The 22,477-nt window shown below is 50.0% G+C and overlaps 1 protein-coding gene across 3 annotated transcripts; it reads left to right on the forward strand.

Moving 5' to 3' along the window:
- Positions 1–981: 981 nt before the first annotated feature.
- BNIP5 (BCL2 interacting protein 5) lies at positions 982–22,276 on the forward strand. Of its 3 annotated transcripts, none has more exons than XM_001116745.5 (12): positions 982–1,297; positions 7,307–7,920; positions 9,437–9,553; positions 11,040–11,104; positions 11,379–11,613; positions 12,679–12,810; positions 13,839–13,900; positions 14,493–14,724; positions 15,562–15,693; positions 16,790–16,854; positions 18,376–18,630; positions 20,638–22,276. In XM_001116745.5, the coding sequence occupies exons 2-12, from the start codon at positions 7,311–7,313 to the stop codon at positions 20,671–20,673; spliced, it is 1,941 nt and encodes a 646-aa protein (XP_001116745.3). In that variant the 5' UTR covers positions 982–1,297; positions 7,307–7,310; the 3' UTR covers positions 20,674–22,276. The 3 variants fall into 3 exon arrangements, with proteins under 3 accessions (XP_001116745.3, XP_077856311.1, XP_077856312.1); XM_078000185.1 differs by having other exon boundaries at positions 984–1,297; positions 11,376–11,613; XM_078000186.1 differs by having other exon boundaries at positions 984–1,297; positions 11,376–11,613; positions 13,842–13,900.
- The last annotated feature ends 201 nt before the right edge of the window (positions 22,277–22,477 follow it).

The following is a 22,477-nucleotide window of genomic DNA, read 5'->3' on the forward strand; positions in this document are numbered from 1 at the left end:
TAGCACATTTGGCCCTACAACTACCCTCTGAGATGACCACTTGTTTTATAAGTGAGCACAAGCTCAGCGACATTGTGTCCTCTGCTGAGGTTACATAGCTGGCAGGTGTCTCCAGACGGGGCTGACTCCAAAGTCTGGTGCCTCTGTATTTATTTTGTAATGCCTCCCTGTGTTAATGAACCAAAATAGAATTTCTTAACTTTTTTTTGAGACAGAGTCTCGCTCTGTCACCCAGTCTGGAGTGCAGTGGCGTGATCTCAGCTCACTACAACCTCTGCCTCCTGGGTTCAAGTGACTTTCCTGCCTCAGCCTTCTGAGTAGTTGGGATTACAAGTGTCTGCCACCACACCTGGCTAATTTTTGTATTTTTAGTAGAGATGGGGTTTCACCATGTTGGCCAGGCTGGTCTTGAACTCCTGACCTCATGTGATCCGCCTGCCTTGGCTTCCCAAAGTGCTGGGATTACAGGCATGAGCCACCGCGCCCGGCCTTTGCTTTCATTTTAATAAAACTAGTTTTTCTTTTCTGATTATAAACATGTATTTACACTCTTTTTTAAAATAAGGCATTACAGAAAGTGGAACTCTGACTTTTTAGGACTTCTTAGAATGTTCTCTCAAGATCCGTGGCAACCCTTCCCGGGCGCAGCAGATCTGGAGCACGTGGCTCTTGTGGGCTCTTTCTTCTGGGCTGTCTCCAGGTCAAGGGACGTATGTATCCCATCGCTGACCTTTCTTTCTAGGTACCCACTAATCTTCAAAGATAACTGAGGGATGTTGTAAAGGCAGTAAAGCTACCTCCACTTTCTTCCCTAACCTGCGTTTCCCATTAAGGCTTGTTTTCAACTCTAAGGTGGGGCTTTCCCCAGCCAGACCTTAGGTTATTTTCTGAGCTTTGGTTTCTTATTGGGGTTTGGGTGCAATAAGGAAGTTGTCAAGTGAAACTGTTTTTTCCAGGGTAGCTGAGCTAAGCCTCCTATCATTGGAGGAGCGGGGAGCAGCCCTGGGTTGGGTGGTAACAGGTGGAGGCAGGTGAGCCAGCCCATGGCTCTCTGGATTGGCTGCCATGAGCTCAGCTCCTGGAAGATACTATATATATGGACGGCCAAAGCATCTTCTGAGACACTCAGAAAATTGTCAGCACCAAAGTCGTGGCATCTTCTCCCTGGGAGAGCTGGGTCTGACTTCTCATTGGACACAACTTCCGGCTGACAGGGAGGAGAGCCTACCACAGAGACCTCCTGTCTGAAGATCCCGGCCCCGGGTGTTCAGGACAAAAGCGATTTCTGTGGTCCAAGGTTGGTTGAACAATACCCTCTCCTTTGGGGGCTGGAGCAGTGGGTATGTATCTTGGGGTCCGGAGAGGAGTTTAGTCCTGGGAGTCAAACCAAGAGTCCAGTTCCAATTCTGCTTCCAGCATGCTGGGCCCTCCCAGAGAGGCAGCAGGGGTGGAGGTGGGGGAATCAGTTTTCTTATCTCTAAAAAGATGAAGCAGGGTTCAGTGACATTATCTCAATGGGGTGTTTCTCAAAGAGCTCTGGGCTCACTTGGACTTAAAACTCTGTATTCAAGTCCCAATCCTGCTTATTAGCCGGCACCCTGAGCAAGGAACTTCACTTCCTTGGGCCTCAGTTTTCTTGTCTGTAGGATGGGGCAGCATTACATAGCTCACCTGCTAGTTTCCCTATAGGATGTGGTAGACGTCGAGTTCTAGACCTTATGTGAAGGTACATGAGGGGACCCCCGATAAATGGGAGGTGTTATTATTACCTATGGTTGAATTAAGATTCTATGAGTTTTAAGGTTTCGGAAGTTAGTCCAAGAACGGGGAGATCTTATTAAAAAAACTCATGGTCTACTGCTTTCTTGGATGGGAATTTAGAGGCTGGGGGTGGATTATAAACCCACAGTCCTGACCGACTCCTCACGCAGTGTTGCATTGCCCGTGGTCTTGGATAGAGGACAGAATGGGGTGGGGAGGGCATGGGTGTCTATACCTAGGCACACGTGATTGTGTGACTCTGTGTGCACAGGTCACTGTAGGTGTGTATGTGAATGTGGTTATTTCCATCAGTGTGAAAGAGCAGGTTTCTCCCCTCTAAGTCTGTATGTAAGTGTGTGCATGTGTATCTATGCTTACATGAGGCCATTTGGTGTAGAATAGAGAAGATAGGATTCAGATCAGGAGAAGTGAATTCGAGTCTCAGCTCTCTGCTTCCCGGCTATGTGACCTGGGGCGTGTCTCTTAATGGTTGAGAGCCTCAGTGCACCACTGTTAGCCCATCTGAGTCACAGCCCTTGGCAAAGATGGAATGAGATCATGTAAAGGAAAGGGCTCTCTGGACGCCGTGTGGCTGCATGAAGGTGAGATGGTTTGGGTTTTCACGTGCCTATGTATCATTTATTTGTTTCACGAACACCGAGAGCCTCCCAGGCTCAGGTCCCCTCTCACGGAACTTAGAGTTAGCACCGATGGCAAGTAGTGAGCTTGGTCATATAATTATTCCTTTACACTTGGGACAGGAGAAATACAGGGCGTCTTGAGTCCGTGTAGGTCTGTGGTGTGCACAAGTGTGTTCTGGTGACACGTGGATGTCTGTGGTGTTGACTGTGGGTCCACGTGTGTGTGCCACACACTCTGTCCCTCAGGGTGCTGCTGTGGGTGTGCCGCAGGTTTTCTCTCTGTGAAGTTTCTATTGTGTGAATCATGGGTGGAAAAGGGGAGCCGCAAAGTTATCTCCATGAAAGGCACCAGAGCAGTTAGAGGGTAAGGCGGCCAGGTGAACAAATTAGCAAACAGCATAGAGATGAGGTCACCGTGCAACTTAGAAAGTAAACAATACACAGCAGCAAGCTTGGGGAAGGCAGGCAAACTTCCTGCTCCAGGGTCAGCTTCGTGAGCCTTCTCTGGTTCTTTGTCGCTGTTGCTGGACATGTCACCAGTAAATGCCACATCTTATCAGAAGAAGTCTTGTGATCTGTAGATCACTCGGGTATTTCTGAGCTGATTTGGACTTTGCTCTGACATCCACAACAAGTTTACGAGAGCAGCTGGGTTTCCGCATAGTGAGGCCGCGCTGCTGGCTTAGGGTTCCTGGTCTGGAGCACAGCCTGCGCGGGGTGGGATTCCCTGGTGGTCGGGCTGAATGTAGTTGAGCACCTGGGGCACAAAACAAAGAAGAAGAAAGGAAAGTCTTGCTTTGATAAATCCTGGATAGCAGAATTTTATACTTGGAAAGTCTTTAATTTTGGCACAGGTAGGAAAGGGGAGGTTATTAGGATTAAAAGACAAGCTTCCCAGGGCTTAGAGACTTTAAAAGTCTGAGGACACACCATCCACAGAGGTTCTTCAGGGGTCTTCCTGGGGGCGTGTTGGTGTGTCTTCCCCAGTCAGCCGCACTCTCTCAATCCCTGGCCCAGAGCTGAAGACAATCTTTGAAACATTACAGAGGAGGAGCAGTTGGAGCGGGGGAGAGGGAGGAGAGAGCTGGACTGAGCACAGTCACAGCCACCCAGAGAGGAAAGAGAAAAGAAGGAAGTAGGGCTGGTATCAAATGCTGCAGCACGTTAGGGAGGACAAGGCATGGGAAGAGGTCACTGGATTTGGAATTAGGAAGCCTTGGGAGACCCTGGAATCTCTTCATTGGGGAAACTCTTGGGTAGCAGAGGCTGGGCGTCACCCGGCCCCCTTCCTGCCTCTGGGCTGCAGCAGCAGCTGCGGGGCTCCTGGCCTTAGTTTCTCGCATCTCCCCATGGGCTCAGGGCACCGGTTATTCCAGGGAGGGGGCGGCCAAATCACAGTAGCTTTCCTGAAAAAACGTCAGGGAAAGCATGTGCTGGTGGGATTGTGTTAATGTTCTGATCAGGAGGAGCAGCGTGTCCTTGGAATGCATTAGGAGGATACTGCCGCCATTGGCAGTGGCGAAAACCGTTTCCATGGCAATGACAGCTCTTTAAAAGATGACTGCGTCTCTCTTCCCGTTAACTGGGTAAGGAAGCACTGGCCCTCCGTGCGATGGGTCCCATGGAGCCAAATCTGTGCAGACGGAAGAGAGGCTGAGCTGAACAAGAGTGTCCTGGTTCTGTGGTTTTGTTAATGAACAGCTTCTCTGCCAACCCCATCCAATTTGCCCTGACCACAGGAACATATGGAAAACGCAGAGAGAACCCTGACAGCGTTCAGTAAATATTTCTGGCTCGGCTTACTTTTTTAAAAATATGATCTTAAATCACATAGAACTTCAACCTAAATTTATCTTCTTTTAAGACCATGTGCTTCTGAAGAGACAGCAGATGCAGGGGAATGGAACATTGCTGTCATCACTGTGTACTCACATCCTTATTCCTGCGCGTTCAGAGAAGACCAGAATATTCCCTCTGGGGGCACACACTGCATCTCGTTCATGATTGTATCCCTAGCACCGAGCATAATTTCTGGTGCAGAGTGGGTGCTTATTAAATGTTTTTTGAGAGAAATAAGTGAGAACAAACATAAATTTTTCCCCATGACTTCTTCTCCTTGTCCTACCCCCCGTTGTCTTCGGAAACACAACCGTAAGGCAGCCAGTCTCTGAGTCTTTCAGGAATATTAGTGAATTTCCATATAAGGTACAGATACATACTGCTAAAAGTTTCCGTGTAGCCCAGATGTTCCTTTTAAGGAACATTAAATAACAAATAAGTCCTTTTAAATTGCCTGCCTCCACCCCGACCTGATTTCTCATTTCCTCCAAGGTCATCCACGTGTGGACACTTGGCTCCAATGGCCTCTGGCCTTGGCGACCTGGGGCTGCAATATCGTCTGGTTTCCTTCCCAGACGGGTGCTTGGAGGAGGGAAGGCATCCCAAATGTTCATGTCACCTTCAAATATGTGTGTTCCCATTTCTTTTCTTCTTTCTCTGTATCTTCTTCACTTTCCTGTGGATCCCACACATAAGAAATTGCAATTATAGATTCTTATTTTTGCCTCTAAGCTGAGCATAGCAATAGAATACATTTTAGAGTACATCCCATACCACTAAACATTACTTGGTCAATGCATGCTAAAGCTGTAATGACAAATTAGAGCAGGCAACCTGTGGTCCTAAACTCCACAGGACTCTCCAGGGGCTCAGGTTTGGCATTCAAAACCATATTTTATTTTTCTTTTACCTTCCACTGAAGGGAAGAGGCCTTCTGAACAACTCTGGAAAAATTGGAAAGCCCCAGCAGTTTTAGATTAAATTAAAGACACACAAATGAAGTGCACCGCCCACACCCAGGCCTGCTTGAAATGCTGCCCGGGAGGGAAAGGGTTTTTTTGTCTTTTTCCATTGGCCGCTGCTTCATTCTGGATGGAGAATGGAGGAGTCCCTACTGCTCTAAGATGAAATTGGCCTGAAAGCAGTGATTTCATGTTAACTACACATCCAAAGATACCTTATGTGTTGTGCCATTTACTAAATGTTATACATCTATGCATTTGTTTAATAAGTGCTTATTCAGTAGCAGTGATATGCTAGACATTGTTCTAGGCACTCAAAGACAGAAGACCTAGCAAAATAGACACAGGAGATGGAGAGAGACTCAGACAGAAAACACCTAAACACATAAAGACACGACATTGCACACCACCAGCACATAGGGTAGGAGGGGAAAGGGTGCGCTGATGGGAAGTGGGCAGGGAGGGCCTCGATGGGAAGGTGACAGTTGAGTACAGCCCCAAAGGAAGTGAGGGAACAAACCATGAACAAACTCATTCTTTCCATGAGGGAAGAATGTTCTAGAAAGAGGGACTGGCCAGTGTGAAGGCACTGAGGCGGGCGGGCCTGAAGGACAGCAAGCAGGGCTGTGTGTGTGGAGTGGAGTGAGAGAGATGTGGTCAGAGGGGTGATGGAGGCTGGTACGTGTGGGACGTGCCTGCTGCTGTAAAGACTTTGAGTGAAAGGGGACCCTTGGAGGAAGGGAAGTAACTTTTGTTTTAAAAGCCCCCATAGCTGCAAAGAGGAGAAGTTACTGGGGAGGGCAAGAGGAGAGCAGGGAGGTCAGTTAGGAGGCGGTGGTAACAGTTCAGGTGAGTGCAGATGGGGACCTAGAGACCCCAGGGGGCTGTTGGGGTGAGGACAGGCTCTATGTGAGTGAGGCCAACAGGTTCTGCTGATGGGTGGATGTGGGAGTAAAAGAAAGAAAGGAGGCCAGGCGCAGTGGCTCATGCCTGTAATCAGCACTTTGAGAGACCGAGGTAGGTTGATCGCTTGAGCCCAGGAGTTTGAGACCAGCCCAGACAAACACAGCAAGACCCCATATCTATTTTCTAAATAAAATTATTTATTTCTTAAAAAAAGAAAGAAGTCGGGGTGACTTTACATTTTTGGCTTGAGCAGTTGGAAGAAAAGAGTTGCCACTGACAGAGCTGCCTCATGGAATATTCACGACAGCCTGTGAGAGAGGGCAGGGCTCAGGCATGCTTCAGATGAGCACATGGGGCCAGAAGAGGTGCCTGAGCTGCCCAAAGTCCCGAGGCTAGTGAGGGGCAGGACTAGGCCTCTGGCTCCGGCTGTATTCGTTTTCCATTGCTACTGTGAGAAAAGCCCCCAGACCCAGTGGTTTTGGACAAGATGAATTAATTATCATGCAGTTCTGGAGAAGTCCCAAATCAGTCTTGATAGACTAAAACCTAGGTGTGGACAGGGCTATGTTCCTTTCAGGGGCTCTGGAGGTGCAGCTGACCAGCCCTGAGATCTGAGCACGATCTTCCTGTGGTCCAGTTTTATCCTCTGGAAAATGAGAATAATGACCCCCATTCCCCGAGGGTTTTGGGGGAATTTGCACAAGACAACAGCTTTGAGAAATTGTTGACATGGGAAGTTGACACTACTCACATTAGCAGGCAGGGTGAATGGGTCCGCTGGTCAGTGCCGGGAGCCAACTTCGGCGTGCCCAGGAGGCCTCTGCTGAGGGAGCTGTTGGGCCGGGCACAGTGGCTCACGCCTGTAATCCCAGCACTTTGGGAGGCCGAGGCGGGCGGATCACCTGAGGTCAGGAGTTCAAGACCAGCCTGGCCAACATGGTGAAACCCCATCTCTACTAAAAATACAAAAATTAACCAGGTGTGGTGGCGGACACCTGTCATTCCAGCTACTCGGTAGGCTGAGGCAGGAGAATAACTTGAAGCCAGGAGGTAGAGGTTGCAGTGAGCTGAGATTACACCACTGCACTCCAGCCTGGGCAACAGACCGAGCCTCCGTCACAAAAACAAAAACAAAAACAGAAAAACAAAGCAAAACGAAACCAAAAAAACTAAGGGAGCTGTTTGTTTTTGTTGTAGCCCGATGGAGAATCCAAGGTGCCCAAGGAAGCCCCTGGCGGAGAGGAAAGCCAGGTCTCTGGACAGGCCGCTGGCCCCCGGGAAAGGCTTGGAGCCGTGGGACTGCCATTGCCTCTCCCTGCCCACTGCCCCCTCCAGGAAGGCGCTTCACTGGGCGACCAGTGATTGGGCCAGACATTCAGACAGCCCAGCTCCGTCTGCTGAGGCTCACTGCACCACCACTGCAGCCCCCACTCCCGAGGAGACTGGAGAGTTTCTCCCCAGTGAGCAGAGGCCTTCGCAAGACACCAAGAAGGGGTGGCTGAAGACCGTGCTGAACTTCTTCGTGAGGACGGGCCCTGAGGAGCCCAGAGAAAAGGCCAGCAGGAGGCCAAGGGGGAAGGAGGGCCTCTCCCAGCCTCTGGAGCCCCTGGAAGCAGCAGGGGAGCCAGCCCTCAGGAAGAGAGCCCACCACGACAAGAAGGCCGGTCGCAAGAAGCAAGGTCACAAGAAACATGCAGCCGAGGTGACTAAAGCAGCTCAAGACCAGGATGCCAGAGGCCAAGAGGAAGGGTTGTCCAAGGCGGCTGCTGCCTCACGCTCTGGGGAGGCTGACCTGGGCCCAGCTCGCAGGGGTGAGTGGACCGTGCCTGTTCCTGTGGAAACCCCTAGGGTGCTCTAAACTTGCTCCAGGAGCCTCTCCACAGAGTGACAAGAATAGTCAGGGGCCGCACCGCTGTGACTTCCTTCCTTCCTTCGTTCCTTCCTTCTTTCCTCCCTCCCTCTCTCCCTCCCTCCCTCCGAACCACTGTGAATCCCTCCCTCCCTCCTTCCCTCTCTCCCTCTTTTCCTTCCTTCCTTCCTCCCTCCCTCCCTCCCTCCGCACCGCTGTGAATCCCTCCCTCCTTCCTTCCTTCCTTCCTTCCTTCCTTCCTTCCTTCCTTCCTTCCTCTCCTCCTCCTTCTTCCTCCTCTCTTTCTTTCTCTCTCTCTTCCATTCTTTATCTCTTCCTTTCTTGCTTGCTTGCTTTTTTTTTTTTTTTTTTTTTTTTTTTTGACGGAGTCTCTGTCTGTCCCCCAGGCTGGAGTGCAGTGACGCAATCTCAGCTCACTGCAAGCTCTGCCTCCCAGGTTCACGACGTTCTCCTGCCTCAGCCTCCCGAGTAGCTGGGACTACAGGCACCCGCCACCATGCCTGACTAATTTTGTATTTTTTAGTGGAGATGGTTTCACCATGTTGGCCAGGCTGGTCTTGAACTCCTGGACTCAAGTGATCCACGGGCCGTGGCCCCCCAGCATGCTGGGATTACAGGTGTGAACCACCACGCCTGGCCCACTGTGACATTTCTTTGAGGTAGAACAGCACCACGGCTGAGCGCTCCAGGGAAAACCACTCGCCCACTCTCAGTGCCGCCGTTCACAAGCTGTGTGGCCCAGGGAGGCAGGTTTCCTCGCTGAGCCTCAACTTTTTTCATGGATAAAATGAAGATAAGTAGTTACTGTCTCATGGAGTGGCCACAGCCCACAAGGAAAGTGCTCAGTGCACAATAGCTGTTACTGCCAACTCCTCTAGTTTCAGGAGCACAGACCTAGGAGAAATGAGAAGGCAGGGAGTCAGGCGAGGAGGGAAGCCCTACTCCCACCCCACTGGTGCCTGTGTGCTTCTGGGCTGCTGCTTCCAGGTCTTGGTTCTAGACTTGGCTCCATCAGGAGTAAACTTGCTGTGTGACCTTGAGCTTGAGCTGCTCCCTCTGGAACTTTTGATTCCCCGCAGGTAAATGAGGGTGCTGGCTCCCAAGGTGCCTTCCTATTCTGCCTCGCAAGGCTCTGGAGCTGAATGCCCACTGGCACCTAGAGGGAGGGGGGCTCTGCCTCGTGGCACTCAAAACTCGGTGTTTATGATGGGGAGAAGATTGAGGGTTTGCGGGGAGGGGGTTAGCAAGAGAGGTGTCTTGGTGGAAGTAGCCTCTTCTCAGATAAAAACCTTGGTGGGTTTCTGGTTTTTTGGTTAGGCCTGGAGCAGGCTGCAGCAGTGCCTGTCGCACTGTGAATTCTGTGCTGTTTTCTCGTGTTGATGAACAAAGTCGGGAGAACGTCACTGACACACGCACATACACACCTACATACCCGTTTGCTTTCGTCTCTATTCCAGGTGGGGAAGATTCTGATTGCCACTCCTTCCTCATCAAAGTGGATGGTGCTGGAGCTTTGGATGTTTCTCCCCACGCCACAGGTCACCAGCAAGAAGAGGAGCTCAAAAAGCCTGATAGTGAGTCGGAATCTCTAGTGACCTTTTTGCCTCTGACTGAGGTGGCTATTACTGAATGAGACGGATTGTTCTGAATGATTACTGAGACCTTGGATAGTGGCTCTCAAAATACATGCACTGGCCTTTCTTGCCTCTTTTGGTGCTTCTGGCCACGTTTGCTTATTTTAGAATTTCACAGAAGGGAGGCTAGGGAATTGGAAAGGCTGCTGGCAAATGCTTCTGCCTTATGTGTTAATGAAAATGGAACTTTTCTTAGTCTTTTAAAATGTATTTTACTTTAAAAAATATATAGAAGAGTGAAAAGTATAGTTCAATGCTTTGTATACTCAGTTGTTTACACTCTGCCAGTTTGCTTTGTGTGCGTATCATTTTGTTGCTGAATCATTTTGGAGTAAACCATGTTCATCCCTAAATACTTAAACATGCATCTCCAAAAAATAAGTACAGTCTCACACAAAACCACAATACCATGAGTGCTCCTAATAAATCGAGAATAATCCCCTATTCGTCTAATTCCCTGTAAAAAAAGATGAGCATATTTTATAACATGTGAAATGAAGGAGCTATGCATGTGTCAAAGAATAACTAAAAGGCATTGAGTTAGTTATTTTGCAGCTAATTGTTTTCTTACATGAGAGGGAACCAGCTGGTAGCTGAGTCAAGCAACAAAAGCCAAACAATTTATAAGTGAGGGAAGTGAGAGAGGGAAGTTAGGAGTAAAAAAAAAAAAAAAAAAGCAAACCCACAGATAGCCTCAGAACAGGGAACCTTGTTTGCATCTCTTTTCATGTAAACTCATCAGCTGGTACCTATCAGAGGACAGTGTGGGCACATTGTCCTTGAAAAGGCTGACCGGAGTATCAAAGGAAACCATTTCCATTGTCAGTGGCTTCTCTGTGCAGAGATGGGGGTGTGGCTGAGGCATCAGCGTGGCAGGCTCTCTCTGTGTCATCCCTGCTGATGTCCTTTCATCCTCCACCTTAGTGAGGCCAGGTATCCACCATTTTCCCACTGGAATTTTGCAGGTTGGAAGATCAGCATTAGCCTTGCAAAGTGTTCTCAAGCCCAGTCCCTCATATGACAGCCTGACAGCCTTCTGGGGGAGGCAGGACACAGATTATGACCCACATTTCACTGGGAGCGATAAAGGCCCAGAGAGGTTAAGAAACTTATTCAAGGTCACACAGCTTACTGAACCCAAAGTAGATGTTCTGAGATCTGTGACTTTCAAAGGAAACAGTGGGGCACAAGTTGAATGCCTAAAGGGCTGACCTGAAATGTCTTGCATGAAGTGTCATGGTTTGGCTCAGTGCCTTCCCCGTGGATCTTCCAGCCTTCTCTCAGAAGGACCTGCCCCTGGGATGTGGTGCTTTCCCTCCATTGTGTGGCCTAAAGAGTTGTTGAAGAGAACTGTCCAAGACAGTAATTTAGAAGGAGTTGTCTGTGCATTTAGAAAGAATAACTGGATGCATTTGCTTTCTTCCAGAGGATGCTATCATTCAGATGATTGTGGAATTGCTCAAAAGAGTGGGAGACCAGTGGGAAGAAGAGGTGAGGAGTAAACTTTGCAGGTCTCCAGGGGCTCTCTGCCTTCTCCTCCTCCTCTGTCAAGCTCCACCTGTCCTAGGCCGAGCTCTAGTCCCTTCCTTCCCTGAAGCCTCCTGCAGCTTCAGAACTCAGCCCTCCCCCTGCTCTGGCCTCTGCTGCCTCCCCTCTCCTGGGGCCATCCTGCAGCTTGGCTACCCTTCACTTTGCATCCAGAGAGCTTTCCCCCTCTCCTCAATGTCATGAACCTGACTCAGTTTTTCTCCTCTCCCGGCACCAGTCTCTGATCTCACAGCTGGGGGTGGCCCTGCCAAACCCAGCACTGGCTGTTAGGAAGCAATCCCAAGAGAAAAAGACAAGCCTCAAGAGCACCTTTTCTCTTAAGAAACACGGCTCCGAGGAGGCCAAGAGGAGGGCCGCAGATGTTTCCAGTCCAGAGGCCCGGCCACCCAAGAAGTCCAGCTTTCTGCCCCTGTGTGTTGGCGGCCATCGGCCTTCCATCTCCAGCAGCTATGGTGAGCAGGCTCTGCAGTTGCCATAGCAACCCTGCAGCTGCCTCCAGCTCTGGAACCTTCCCTGGGGATGGAATTGGCCACTTTAAAGGTTGCGTTGCACCTGGTCTGACTTTTGCTCTCTGCCCTGAGCGGTGTGAGGATGACTGTGGGAAGAGAGAAAGAATGCCAGCGGGTCACCTCCACACACAAAACCTCAGCGAGGTCTAGGCAACCCCAATAAGCCCTTGATGGAAATTATGTTCCGCAATTCCCCAACTATCCACATTTCTTGGCTGCCTCAGCTTCTGCGCCCTGGCAGGGAGGGGAGTAGTGTGTGCAGGAAGGAGCTGGAGCAGGGGAGGCAGGAGACCTGGGTTCTAGTATATTGTCTATGTCATTCCCCATCTTTGTGCCTCGGTTTCTTCACCTGTAAAATGAGACATTTCCCTGCTGCATATCGATAACTCAATCAGTCCTCACAGCCATCAGATGAGGTACAACTATTATCCCCATCTTACAGATGAAGGGACTGAGGCTTTGGGAGGTAAAACAATGTGTTCAAGGTCACGTGGCCCATGGATGATGGGGCCAGAGCTAGAGGGGGAAAGGATCAGACAAGTCATTTCTTCCTGGGCATCAGGGAGAACAGGCCATCCTGTTAGGTCATCCTGGCCGGGAGACTTTACAGCTTAGAAAGGAGGGGTGATGGTTAACACCAAAGAGGGGAATTTCAGGCCACGTGGGAGATATTTTCATGCAGGGGGATTCTGGCTGTGATTCATTAATTCATGTCATGGGACATGACAGGCCTCTACTATTCAACTTGTGGATCAAGTCAAAACGGTGGAGGGAGGAGAGGGCAACAAAGCCCAGGAAAGCCAGTTCTATGGAAGCACAAAGGGATAAGGGAGCTTGGTCTGGGCCAGTAAATCAGAGACACGACCCTGCCCGGCAGCTGTCTTCCAGCCCCATAAGGCCTTAGTGTGATCCAGCCACGGAACCCACTGTAGAGTCTGTGCTAGCTTCTGTGCATAGTTGACAGCCGCAGGCGGACAAAACACACCCCTTTTTCTTTCTGCTTCTCAGGATTGGAAGAGCCTGAAGCCCAGGAGGCCCCATCTACAGAGGCTGGCGCTCCAGGTCCCTTCATGCTTCCCACCCCGTCAGAGAGCTGGGGACCTGGAGAGAAGCTTCAGCTGGACAGAGCCTCGGAATACAGTCAGTACTCCTCTCCTTTTCTCAGACACCCCTTGCAAAATTTCTGCTCTGACTCCCCGACTTGCAAAGAGACACTGAGCCAGAGAGAGGCAGTGACCTGTCCAGACCTCCCTCTGAGTACAGCAGGCTGGGAGGCAGCTTGGGGTCCAGAGCCCAGGCCCAAGCCAGGCTGCCTGACTGAACCTCGATAAATGGCAATAGTGTTGGTGCTCACCCTGATGAGGCAGACAGGAGGCAACGGGAGGCCCACAACAAGTGCTCAGCCGATGGGGTGATCTTACGGACCTGGGTTTGAGTCTGGGCTCTGACCCCTTTGAGCCGTGTGGACTTGGGCAAGTTACTTCATCTCTGGTCTCAGTTTCTTCATCTGTGAAATGGGGACAGCAAGTACCTACTTTCTAGAATTGTCAGCAGCATTTAGGACAGCCCCTGTCCTAGACAGTGGCGAATACGTGTTAGGTGCCATTTGTTGCTCTTATTGTCATTGTTGGGTGACCCAGCTTGAGAGCAGAGCTCAGAAGTAAAGAGGATAGGGAGAGGGGTAGGAGCCTTAGGAGGGAAGCTCAGCTAATGGCAGCTGCCATCACTGTAATTATTATTCTACCATTGGCAGAGCCAGGCCTAGAAATATATATATATAAATAAAACCACCGGCAGGTCTGAAAAGACCTGGAAAGATCTCTGCCCCCTACCCCCTGCCATTCTGCCTTGTTTGCTTTTCATAGAAAATATGCCTTGAAGGGCGATTCTGCCTGGGCAGGGAGAAGGTGCATGGTGAGGGCACCTGTAGGGAATGGGCCTTTCCAGATGGCCCTGAGGGGTTCCTCCTGGGCATCTATTTAGAGGCCCTCACTGGTAAAGTGAATGTGTATCCCATGAAACCAGCCCCGCCCTCAGGCCACCTCTGGCAGCTCTTTAGCCCCCTGGAGAATCACCCAGGAAACCACCAGGGCATTAGGAAATGAAGACTGATCACAGAAGAGCTTTTCTAGCACCACAGTGTAACCATGCCTGTTGATCTTTTTCAGAAGAATTCATTCAGAAGATCATTTCCATGCTCCAAGATTCGGAAGAACAGCAGGGGGAGGAGGTGAGGAAGATGCTCCCCATGTAACCGTGACCTCACTGTGGGCTCCCCAACCCTGCCTTCCCTGTCCTTGCCGAACTCTTCTGTGTCCTGCCAAAGCCCTACTCCAGTCTCTCTTTTTTCTTTTTTGGAGACGGAGTCTTGCTCTGTCGCTCAGGCTAAAGCACAGTGGCTCGATCACGGCTCACTGCAACCTCCACCTTCTGGGCTCCAGCGATTCTCTTGCCTCAGCCTCCTGAGTAGCTGGGACTACAGGCATGCGCCACCACACCCAGCTAATTTTTGTATTTTCAGTAGAGACAGGGTTTTACATATTGGCCAGGCTGGTCTCGAACTCCTGACCCCTGGTGATCCACCTGCCTCAGCTTCCCAAAATGCTGGGATTATAGGCGTAAGCCACTGCACCAGGACCCAGTCTCTCCTTCTTGAAGCTTCCCCAACCCTCTCTAGACCACACATATTTCCCCAGCGTTGAGCATCAACCACTCTTCTCTGGGCAATGCCTCCTAGCCCACCGTGGGTCTCCTTCCCCAGCTCACCTGAGATCTCCTCAAGGTCAGGGGCCCCGACTCAGTTTCTCTCATCTCCCCCACAGCAACCTCAAGTCCAGGAGGAAGAGGTGGGTCTAGAAAACCTGGCCCCACACTGCAGAAGGAAATCTGTAGAAAAAAAGTCGAGCTTCAGGAGAGCGTTTTACCATAAGAAACACAGCTCCAAGGAACCCAGGAGACCGGGGGCTGCCAGCCCGGAGGCCCGACGGCCCAAGAGGCCCAGCTTTCTGCCCCTGTGTGTCGGTGGCCATCGGCCGTCCACCTCCAGCAGCCTTGGTGAGCAGGCCTGGTGTTGCCATGGTAACAGAGGCTTCCTCTTGGGCAGGGCTGCTGTGTGGCCTGTCGCTGACAGGCTGGCATAGTGGGGGATGTCCGCTGTTGCTGAAAGCCCTGTTTATTTCCTTGCTGAGCAGAGTGGGGGATGTGGAAGTGTGGGGAGAGGTGAGGGGCCAGGTGCCAGCAGGACCCCACCCCCGGTAGCCCCTGCTCACAGCACACGCCCTCCCCTCCGTCTCCACATGCAAACACTTAACAACAAATGTGGTGAGAGAGCCGTGCCGCTGTGCATCAGAATCACCTGGCCAGTTCATAGAAAAGCACAGAGACTGGGTTTGACGAAGTAGGAGATGGTGTGGGCCTGTTTTTTCACTACACCAAGGCATGAGGGCCACTGGTGTACAGTAATTCCCCTGACATCACAGAGTGCCTACTATGTGCTACTTGCACACATATTATCTCATTTAACCTGCTCGCAGCCCTGTGGGGTCAATCTTATCACTCCCACTTAACACTTGGAGAAAGTGAGGTTCAGACAGGCTAAGGGACCCAGAAAACCTGGCAGAGGGAGAGGGTTCGTTTGGTGGGCCCTCTGGGCACACCTGTTTTAACTGAGCCCCTCCCAGACTGAGGAGGCAGAAAGGGTTGGTGGGCAAAAGTCAGGTTTCTGGAGAAGGCCAGGAGTGCACCACGAACTCCTCTGAGGCAGAGCCGGGGACAGGAAACTCACGGAGGAGCCTGGAACCAGCCCCCGCTGATGCTCGTGCCTCCGAACATCTTGTCAGGAACTAGATTCAGCTCTCTGCAAAAACACTCAACAACCCTTTTTTGCCCTAGATCCCGAAGATCTCTCGGGCCGGGAGCCCCTGCCCGCAGAAGGGGAGCCAGTTGTGATCTCAGAAGCACCTTCCCAGGCCAGAGGCCACACGCCAGAAGGGGCACCTCAGCCGAATGGAACATATGAATCTAGTCAGTACCACCCCTGCACTTACCTGGACAGCTTCCCGGGCGCTTCTCTTCCACATGGAGTTCACAGGCTGAATAGGGGAGGGTTCTGAGGAAGGAATGGGGAAGGCAGCAGGCAAAGACCCCAGGAGACTCTAGGAGGGGGCAGAGGGCACAGGCTTGGCCTTAAACTGGGGCTGTTGGGGCAGAGTTGCAGGTAGAGGACACCTGTCTATCCTGTGGGATGTAATTAACACCCCCCATTCGTTTGCTTGAATGTTTCATATGAAATTCCTAGCTTGCTCCAGGTCTCATAAGCAGTGGTGTGCTGGCAGACAGGCTCTCCATTGGGAGGAGGATGCCCTACTTTGTAGCATTTGCAGATTTCCATGGCATAAATATTTTTACTGTGGCTGATTTCAAGCTGCTAACAGTTTGTAACAACTAGTCCACAAATTAATTAGCCTGGCATGGTGGTGTGCGCCTGTAGTCCCAGCTACTCGGGAGGCTGAGGCAGGAGAATCACTGGAACCCAGGAGGCGGAGGTTGCAGTGAGCCGAGATCGCGCCACTGCACTCCAGCCTGGGTGACAGAGCGAGACTCTGTCTAAAACAAAACAAGACAACTAGTCCACAAATTTCCTGAATATTTACAGGGAACTTAGTACGACCAGGCCCTGGCACACCGCTGCTTAGAACCCAAGTGGACGGGTGCATTCCTAATGGGTCAGTAGCCCTGGCATGTCCCCTCCCTGCATTCTGATGTGCTGCTCCTCGTCCAAACTCCCATTCTTGACTGTGCTACTCTGTAGCCTAGATAAGGGACACTGGGAGGCCTCAGTTTCCCACCTATCAAATGAAGCTGAATGTGGTTACAGGTGAGGCCCAGCAAGCCAAAGTCCCTTCTGTTTCTATAAAGGGAACCCAAACAAGGCTCTCACACTCCAGCATTAGTTTAAGGCAAGAAGTGTCTTGGTCCATCATAACTAATGTGTGTGCTGGGTTTTAGAGAAAAAATACTGTCTTTCCCAGGTGGATGTGTCGTTGCAGCACTTTGTTTTTGGAAGGGAACCGGGCATCACCCAGTCGACAGTCACTCAATTCTCCTTTCTTTTCCTTAGAGGAGATCATCATCCAGAAGCTTGTGGAGCTTCTCCAAGAAGTGGATGGCCAACTGGGGCAGCAGGTGAGCACTACTCAGCCCTCCCCAGGCCAACCCCAGGGCCTCATCTACCCACAGCTGAGACCTGGGTTCCATCCCCAAGTCTGCACCTCTGGGCAACTTTGAGCATGTCCCTTCACCTTTCTGAGTCTCGGTTTCCTCTTTTCCAAAATGAGAGATGATTACCTCCTTGACCAAGCTTAATGCATATGTAGAAAGCGCCAGACATGTAGCAGATGAGGGAACTGTTTAAAATAACACAATGCTCATGTGACCTCCCTGCCCCAGCCAGGACCACTCCTGTCTAAATCAGCTATTAAAGTTCGGCTCATGTCCCCCGTCCTTGGAAACCGCCTCCCACCTGCCCCACCCGCCCAGCCGATTCCATTCCCTGTGGTCTCCGGGTTCACTCTTGGTCTTGCCACGCCCTTCAGCATTTATTTGGTCTCCCATTCTTTCAAGTTGATTTTCCTCCCCTGATAGGCAGTCTATAACAGAAGGTTCCCCACCCTTGGAAAACACAGTCTATCTGGAGAGACAAACACAGATCACATGTGAAGAGGTCAGGTTAAAGATGAGTAATCAGCATAGCGGACGCTCTGGGTGCCTCTCTTCACTACCAGAGTGCACACTGGCCCGTCCAGCTGCCAGCTCCTGCCTCCTTGTGCCTGAGGACACAGGGCCATTTTGCAACCCATGTTGGGGGCACAATTAACAGCCTCCACTTCCGCATGAGCAGCCCTCAACCAATGGCTGGTGGGAATTGGTGGATAGAGACCCCAGCTCCCTCGCTTTTATGTGGTATAACTGAGGAACGTGCTCTCAGCTGGCTTCCAAGGTGCCCTGAGTGGATTAAGCTCCAGTTGCCACCCCTTGGGCCGCCTTCCCATTCTTGTTCCAGGTCTCCTTCTCCCATCAGCATTTCCTGGGATCATTTAATGAATAAAATGCCTGTACCCAAGTCCTTGTGTCTGGGTCTGCCTCTGGGGAACTCATTTAGTTATTAAGAGAAAGGAGCTTGTTGGAGGAGGCTTAGAAGGAACTAAAATTCCTCTAACATCTACTCGGCACTAAATCGTTTCTGTAAACTCTCTCATTTCATTCCCCCTCCAATCCCCCCCAGCAATCCTGGGGCTGGGTGGATATTTTACATTTTGCAGATGACCAGAGGCTCACATACCTAGTAAGTGCAACTCAGGCATCCCAATTCTAGACTGTCATACATTTAAATAATAAAGTAAGTTTACTTGTCAAATAAGGAGTGGCTAGGGTAGATGAGAAGGCTCTGTGGGGTGTTTGCTTCTGAATTATCTGAGTCTAAAGACCTGTACTTCCACCTTTGCCCTCTACTTTGTCCTGCTGCTTTGAGCTGGACCTTGCAGAACAGATTCTGAGAGGCTAGGGGCAGTGGAGGGATGTAACAAGCGGAGCTCATCCCAGGGAAGAGGAGGTGCCCCGCCTGGCTGCATGGAGTTGCAGGAGGGGCAGTTGGCGGGAGGGATACTGCCAGCAACACTAATGACCTGCTTTCATTTCCGCTTCCAGATCAGGCGCCACCCCAGCTTTAAGAGGTTTTTTTATGAGTTCTCGGACTCCTCCCTCAGCAAGCTGGTAGCCACCCTGCGCAGCCAGGTGGCCCACTCCTCTAAGCTGGACAGGAACCGCGCCAGGAGACTCTACCAGTTTGATGTTAGCTTAGCTAACAAATTTGCTGGCAACAACAGCCACGCCATGTGCATCCTCATGGGCCTAAGAGACCACTACAATTGCACCCGGTTCCCATACAGGGAGGACCAGCCGGTGAGAGAGGGCGGGGAAGACAATGGCGATGTGGCATAAGTGACAGCAGGCTCACAGCTGGCCTCCAGTGGGATCTATTTATTCTCCTCTCCCCTCCCCTGCTCAGTTCAGAATTTTGGGGTCTATTTCAAATGCCACCTCCTCACTGAGGCCTTCTGAGACAATTCTAAACCATGACGACCTTTTTCTTTTCTGAAACCTCACTGATTTTACTCCATAATTAGCATCTTCTTTATTTGGCTTTAGTCTTCAATTACATGTACATTTCCATGCTTTTTTGATAGAATGGCATATTGGACGGGCTATGATCTTAGCTTGCCTTGTTATTATTTTGTGGGCTTTGTTGCTTGCCTTCTCAATTCTAGGCTGTCATAAAATGTAAATAACAAACTAAGGTTATCTATCAAATAAGGGGTGGCTGAGGTAGACAAGAAGGCTCCATGGGCTGTTGGTTCTGGAAGGCTTCCAGGAGGTGATCACTCACTGACCTGGCCTTGGTTGCCTAATGAACAGCCTCTCTCCTGACGTCACCTTCACTGTTCTGAGTGCATTTATGCTTTTCCTAATAATTTCCCCTCCTCCAAGTCTCTGAGATATTCCCTTCAGAGATGATGCTTGTCAATGATTTTTTTTTTTTTTTTTTTTTTTTTTTTGAGACAGGGTCTTGCTCTGTTACCCAGGTTAGAGTGCAATGGTATAATCACTGTTCACTGTAGACTCAACCTTCCTGGGCTCAGATGATCCTCCCACCTCAGCCTCTCAAGTAGCTGGGACTACAGGTGCATGCCACCATGCCTAGCTAATTTATTTTTTATTTATTTATTTTTTTGTATAGAGATGGGTTCTCACTATGTTGACCAGGCTGGTTTTGAACTCCTGGCCACAAGCAATCTTCCCACCTTGGCCTCCCAAGGCCAAGGTTCATGCTGGGATTACAGGCATGAGCCACCACACCTGGCCTGATTTTTAAAAATTCTGATCTCTCATATTTTCTGGTAGACTCTGATAAAGATTTCTTCATCCTTTTCTAATTCACTTAACATAACCTGCTTACAAACATTTGACCCAGATCCACAGTGCAGAAGCCACTGAATGAAGGTGTGACTTTAGAGGAATGAAATGTTCTGTTTGCTGGTGTTGGACCAACAGGACCAGAACTTCTACATCCAAGTGGTCCCCTGGGAAAGCAGACCCTTCTGCAATGATGCTACTATCACCCGAAACACTTCTGTCTTTCTTGGAATTACCTTTAGAAGCCATTTGAAAAGTCTCTCAAGACAGCTGGCTTATTTCATGATAGTTGTATCTTGTCATTCGAATGCTCTGCTCTACTTTGGCTCATTTTCCTGGTGGGAAATCCTCCTTACCATAGACCTGTCTCTCTTCTTGGCCTCACTGTCTTCTCTGAGAGAATAGGAAGGTTACAGATAATTTGCCCTCTAGGGTGGTTTAGGTAATAGCTTACAGGTTGATCTGAGTTATTTGTGAAAGATACTATAGAAACATCAGTTGTGACATCCTCAGTTGCCCTGACTCCATCTTCTGGTTTTACTAACCATTCATTCATTCATTCATTCATTCATTCATTCATTTAACTGGTAGCTGTTGACAGCCTCCTATGTGCTTAGTTGTGCGAAGTGCTGTGAGGCTCTGTGGAAGGTTCTGCCTTCAAAAGCTTCATCTGCCAATGGAAAAGACAACTGTTTGATGACAAAATTAAATAGCAACCAAATGCCAAATGAGTGGTAACTGAGGCCCATGAAGCAAGTTGGTCCTGGGAGCCTTCCAGGAGGTGGAGGTGCTAATTTTGACCTTTGAGAATGGGGAGGCTGTCTGGGGAGAAAGGATCAGGAGAGCAATGTCAGCAGGAGGTGTTGCAAGAGCAAAGACCCAGAGATGGAGGCTGGGGTGGGGTGTCAATGGGGTAATGGGAAGTCTGGTGTTTCCAGAGTGAACCCATAAATAATTGAGCTGTGGCTAATATCTATGTTCTTTTTCTCTTCCCAGAACATCACAAGTCCTGAGATTCAAAGTCCAGATTGAAAGCTGTGTCTTGCACTCAAATTCCCTTGAACTAGCCGAACGGTTTGCAGCTTTAGCCAGGAGACCCTGAAGATGCTCTGTGATGTCCCAATCCCTGCTTCACAAACGTAATGGAAGACAAGAGCAGACAACCATTCTGTGTCCATACCCTAGTATCTGAGAAGCACAAAGCATTCTTCCACAAGGCAAGACACAGAGGCCATGTCTGGGGAAATCAGCACTGGACTGGGAGTGAGGAGACCAGGGTTCCACCTGCTGGACCTACCCCAGAATTGCTGGGTGACCCTCCACACATCCCCACTCCTCTCCGGAATTTGGAGTCTAGGATCCCACCCAGAAGGCCTACTGATATTTTCTCAGATGTTTGTTTTAACTGAGTCTAGTTTTTAAACTAAATTTTTATTTAATCTCCAACCAGAACATTCACATGCATCCAAGCAGATGTGCATCGAAGTGTATCCCATCATTTCTTCAGTTGACCGGCAGTTCTTCGTGCTCATATGGACTTGTAGATGCCTCCCAGGAACTCTGCAGGCCCCAGATGGAAAGACCTAGAGACTGCGGACCCTTGGTCTCTCAGAATCCTTCTAACCTGTGTCCTGACATTCTGTGACTAGAGAAATGGAGCTGATACCTTGCACCTCTCCCATCTCATGGGATTGGCTAGGAGTCAGTGAGAAAATGGGTGTGAAGAGTTCTGAAAATTACCTAGTGCCATGTCCATGTATGTACTATAGCTTCTTTTGGGTAGTTTTCAGGAAGCGGAGGAGGGCTTCAATGGGCTAGACTGCCATGGATTGTTGCACAGGGGTGGATATGGATTGTTGCACTGCCCAAGAGCACCATACTCCAGGAGGTGCTATTCATATCCTGGACATTGTGGGTTTGTAGATTTATGATGACAGTTTTGTAGCTGGTAGCAGTAACACGTCTTGAGAAAGGGCTGTTTTCTGTATTTGCACAAAGGTGAAGTGTGGGGGTGCCAGAGGCTTTGCCTTCTGTACAGCTCAAGTTTCAACAGCTTGACTCAGGCGTGAAATTTGCCACATGTTCGTATCTATGTGCAGGAAGGACAAGACTATAGACAGACAGCCGGCGCCCTTGGACACTGCCCAGAACATGTGGTCACGGGGGAAAGGGTGTTAAACCTGGATGGCAAGTGAGATCTTGTGACCCTTGGGGACATGGTATTGCTGTGTTGAACCTGCTGTCACACCATGGGGTAGGACTGGGGAGGAAGAGCAGCCTGGGGCAGAGAGGCCCTGGGTGCTTACATGGGACTGGCCTCCAACCTGAGGCACCGGCTCCATAAGCTCAATTCAGCCTATCTGGAAAGCCATTTAGTTTTTATTGCTGCTTCTGAGAAGTGGGGGAGAGGTGAGCTATTTGTGGATTTGTTTTAGGCAGTGTTCACGATCACCCAAATAGGAAGGGTCAGAATAAGTTATGAAATGAAGGTCAGGAACCTTTTGTACATAGTTTCTTATTTGGAATGATGTTCTTGAAGCCCTATGAGTATTTGATATGTGCTTCTGATGCTGGCATCTGAGTCTCATTTTTGTACTGTGTTATTTGAGCAAATAAAGAAATTAACTTGCGCAAAGGTGTGATCTGGGTTATTCACCATGGAAGCAAGACAGATACCCACCTGCCACATCTATGACAGTCTGGTGCTTGCAAGGCTGTGGGGGTTGGCCTCCCTGTCCCTGCCTGGATCCCCTCCAGGTGTCCCATCCTTGGAGTGCCAGCTCGCTGATGCAGTAAAAAAAAGTGTCCTGGGCTGGGTGTCAGGAGACTTGGGTTT

Source organism: Macaca mulatta, chromosome 4 (genome assembly GCF_049350105.2).
Source record: "Macaca mulatta isolate MMU2019108-1 chromosome 4, T2T-MMU8v2.0, whole genome shotgun sequence".
NCBI lineage: Eukaryota > Metazoa > Chordata > Mammalia > Primates > Cercopithecidae > Macaca > Macaca mulatta.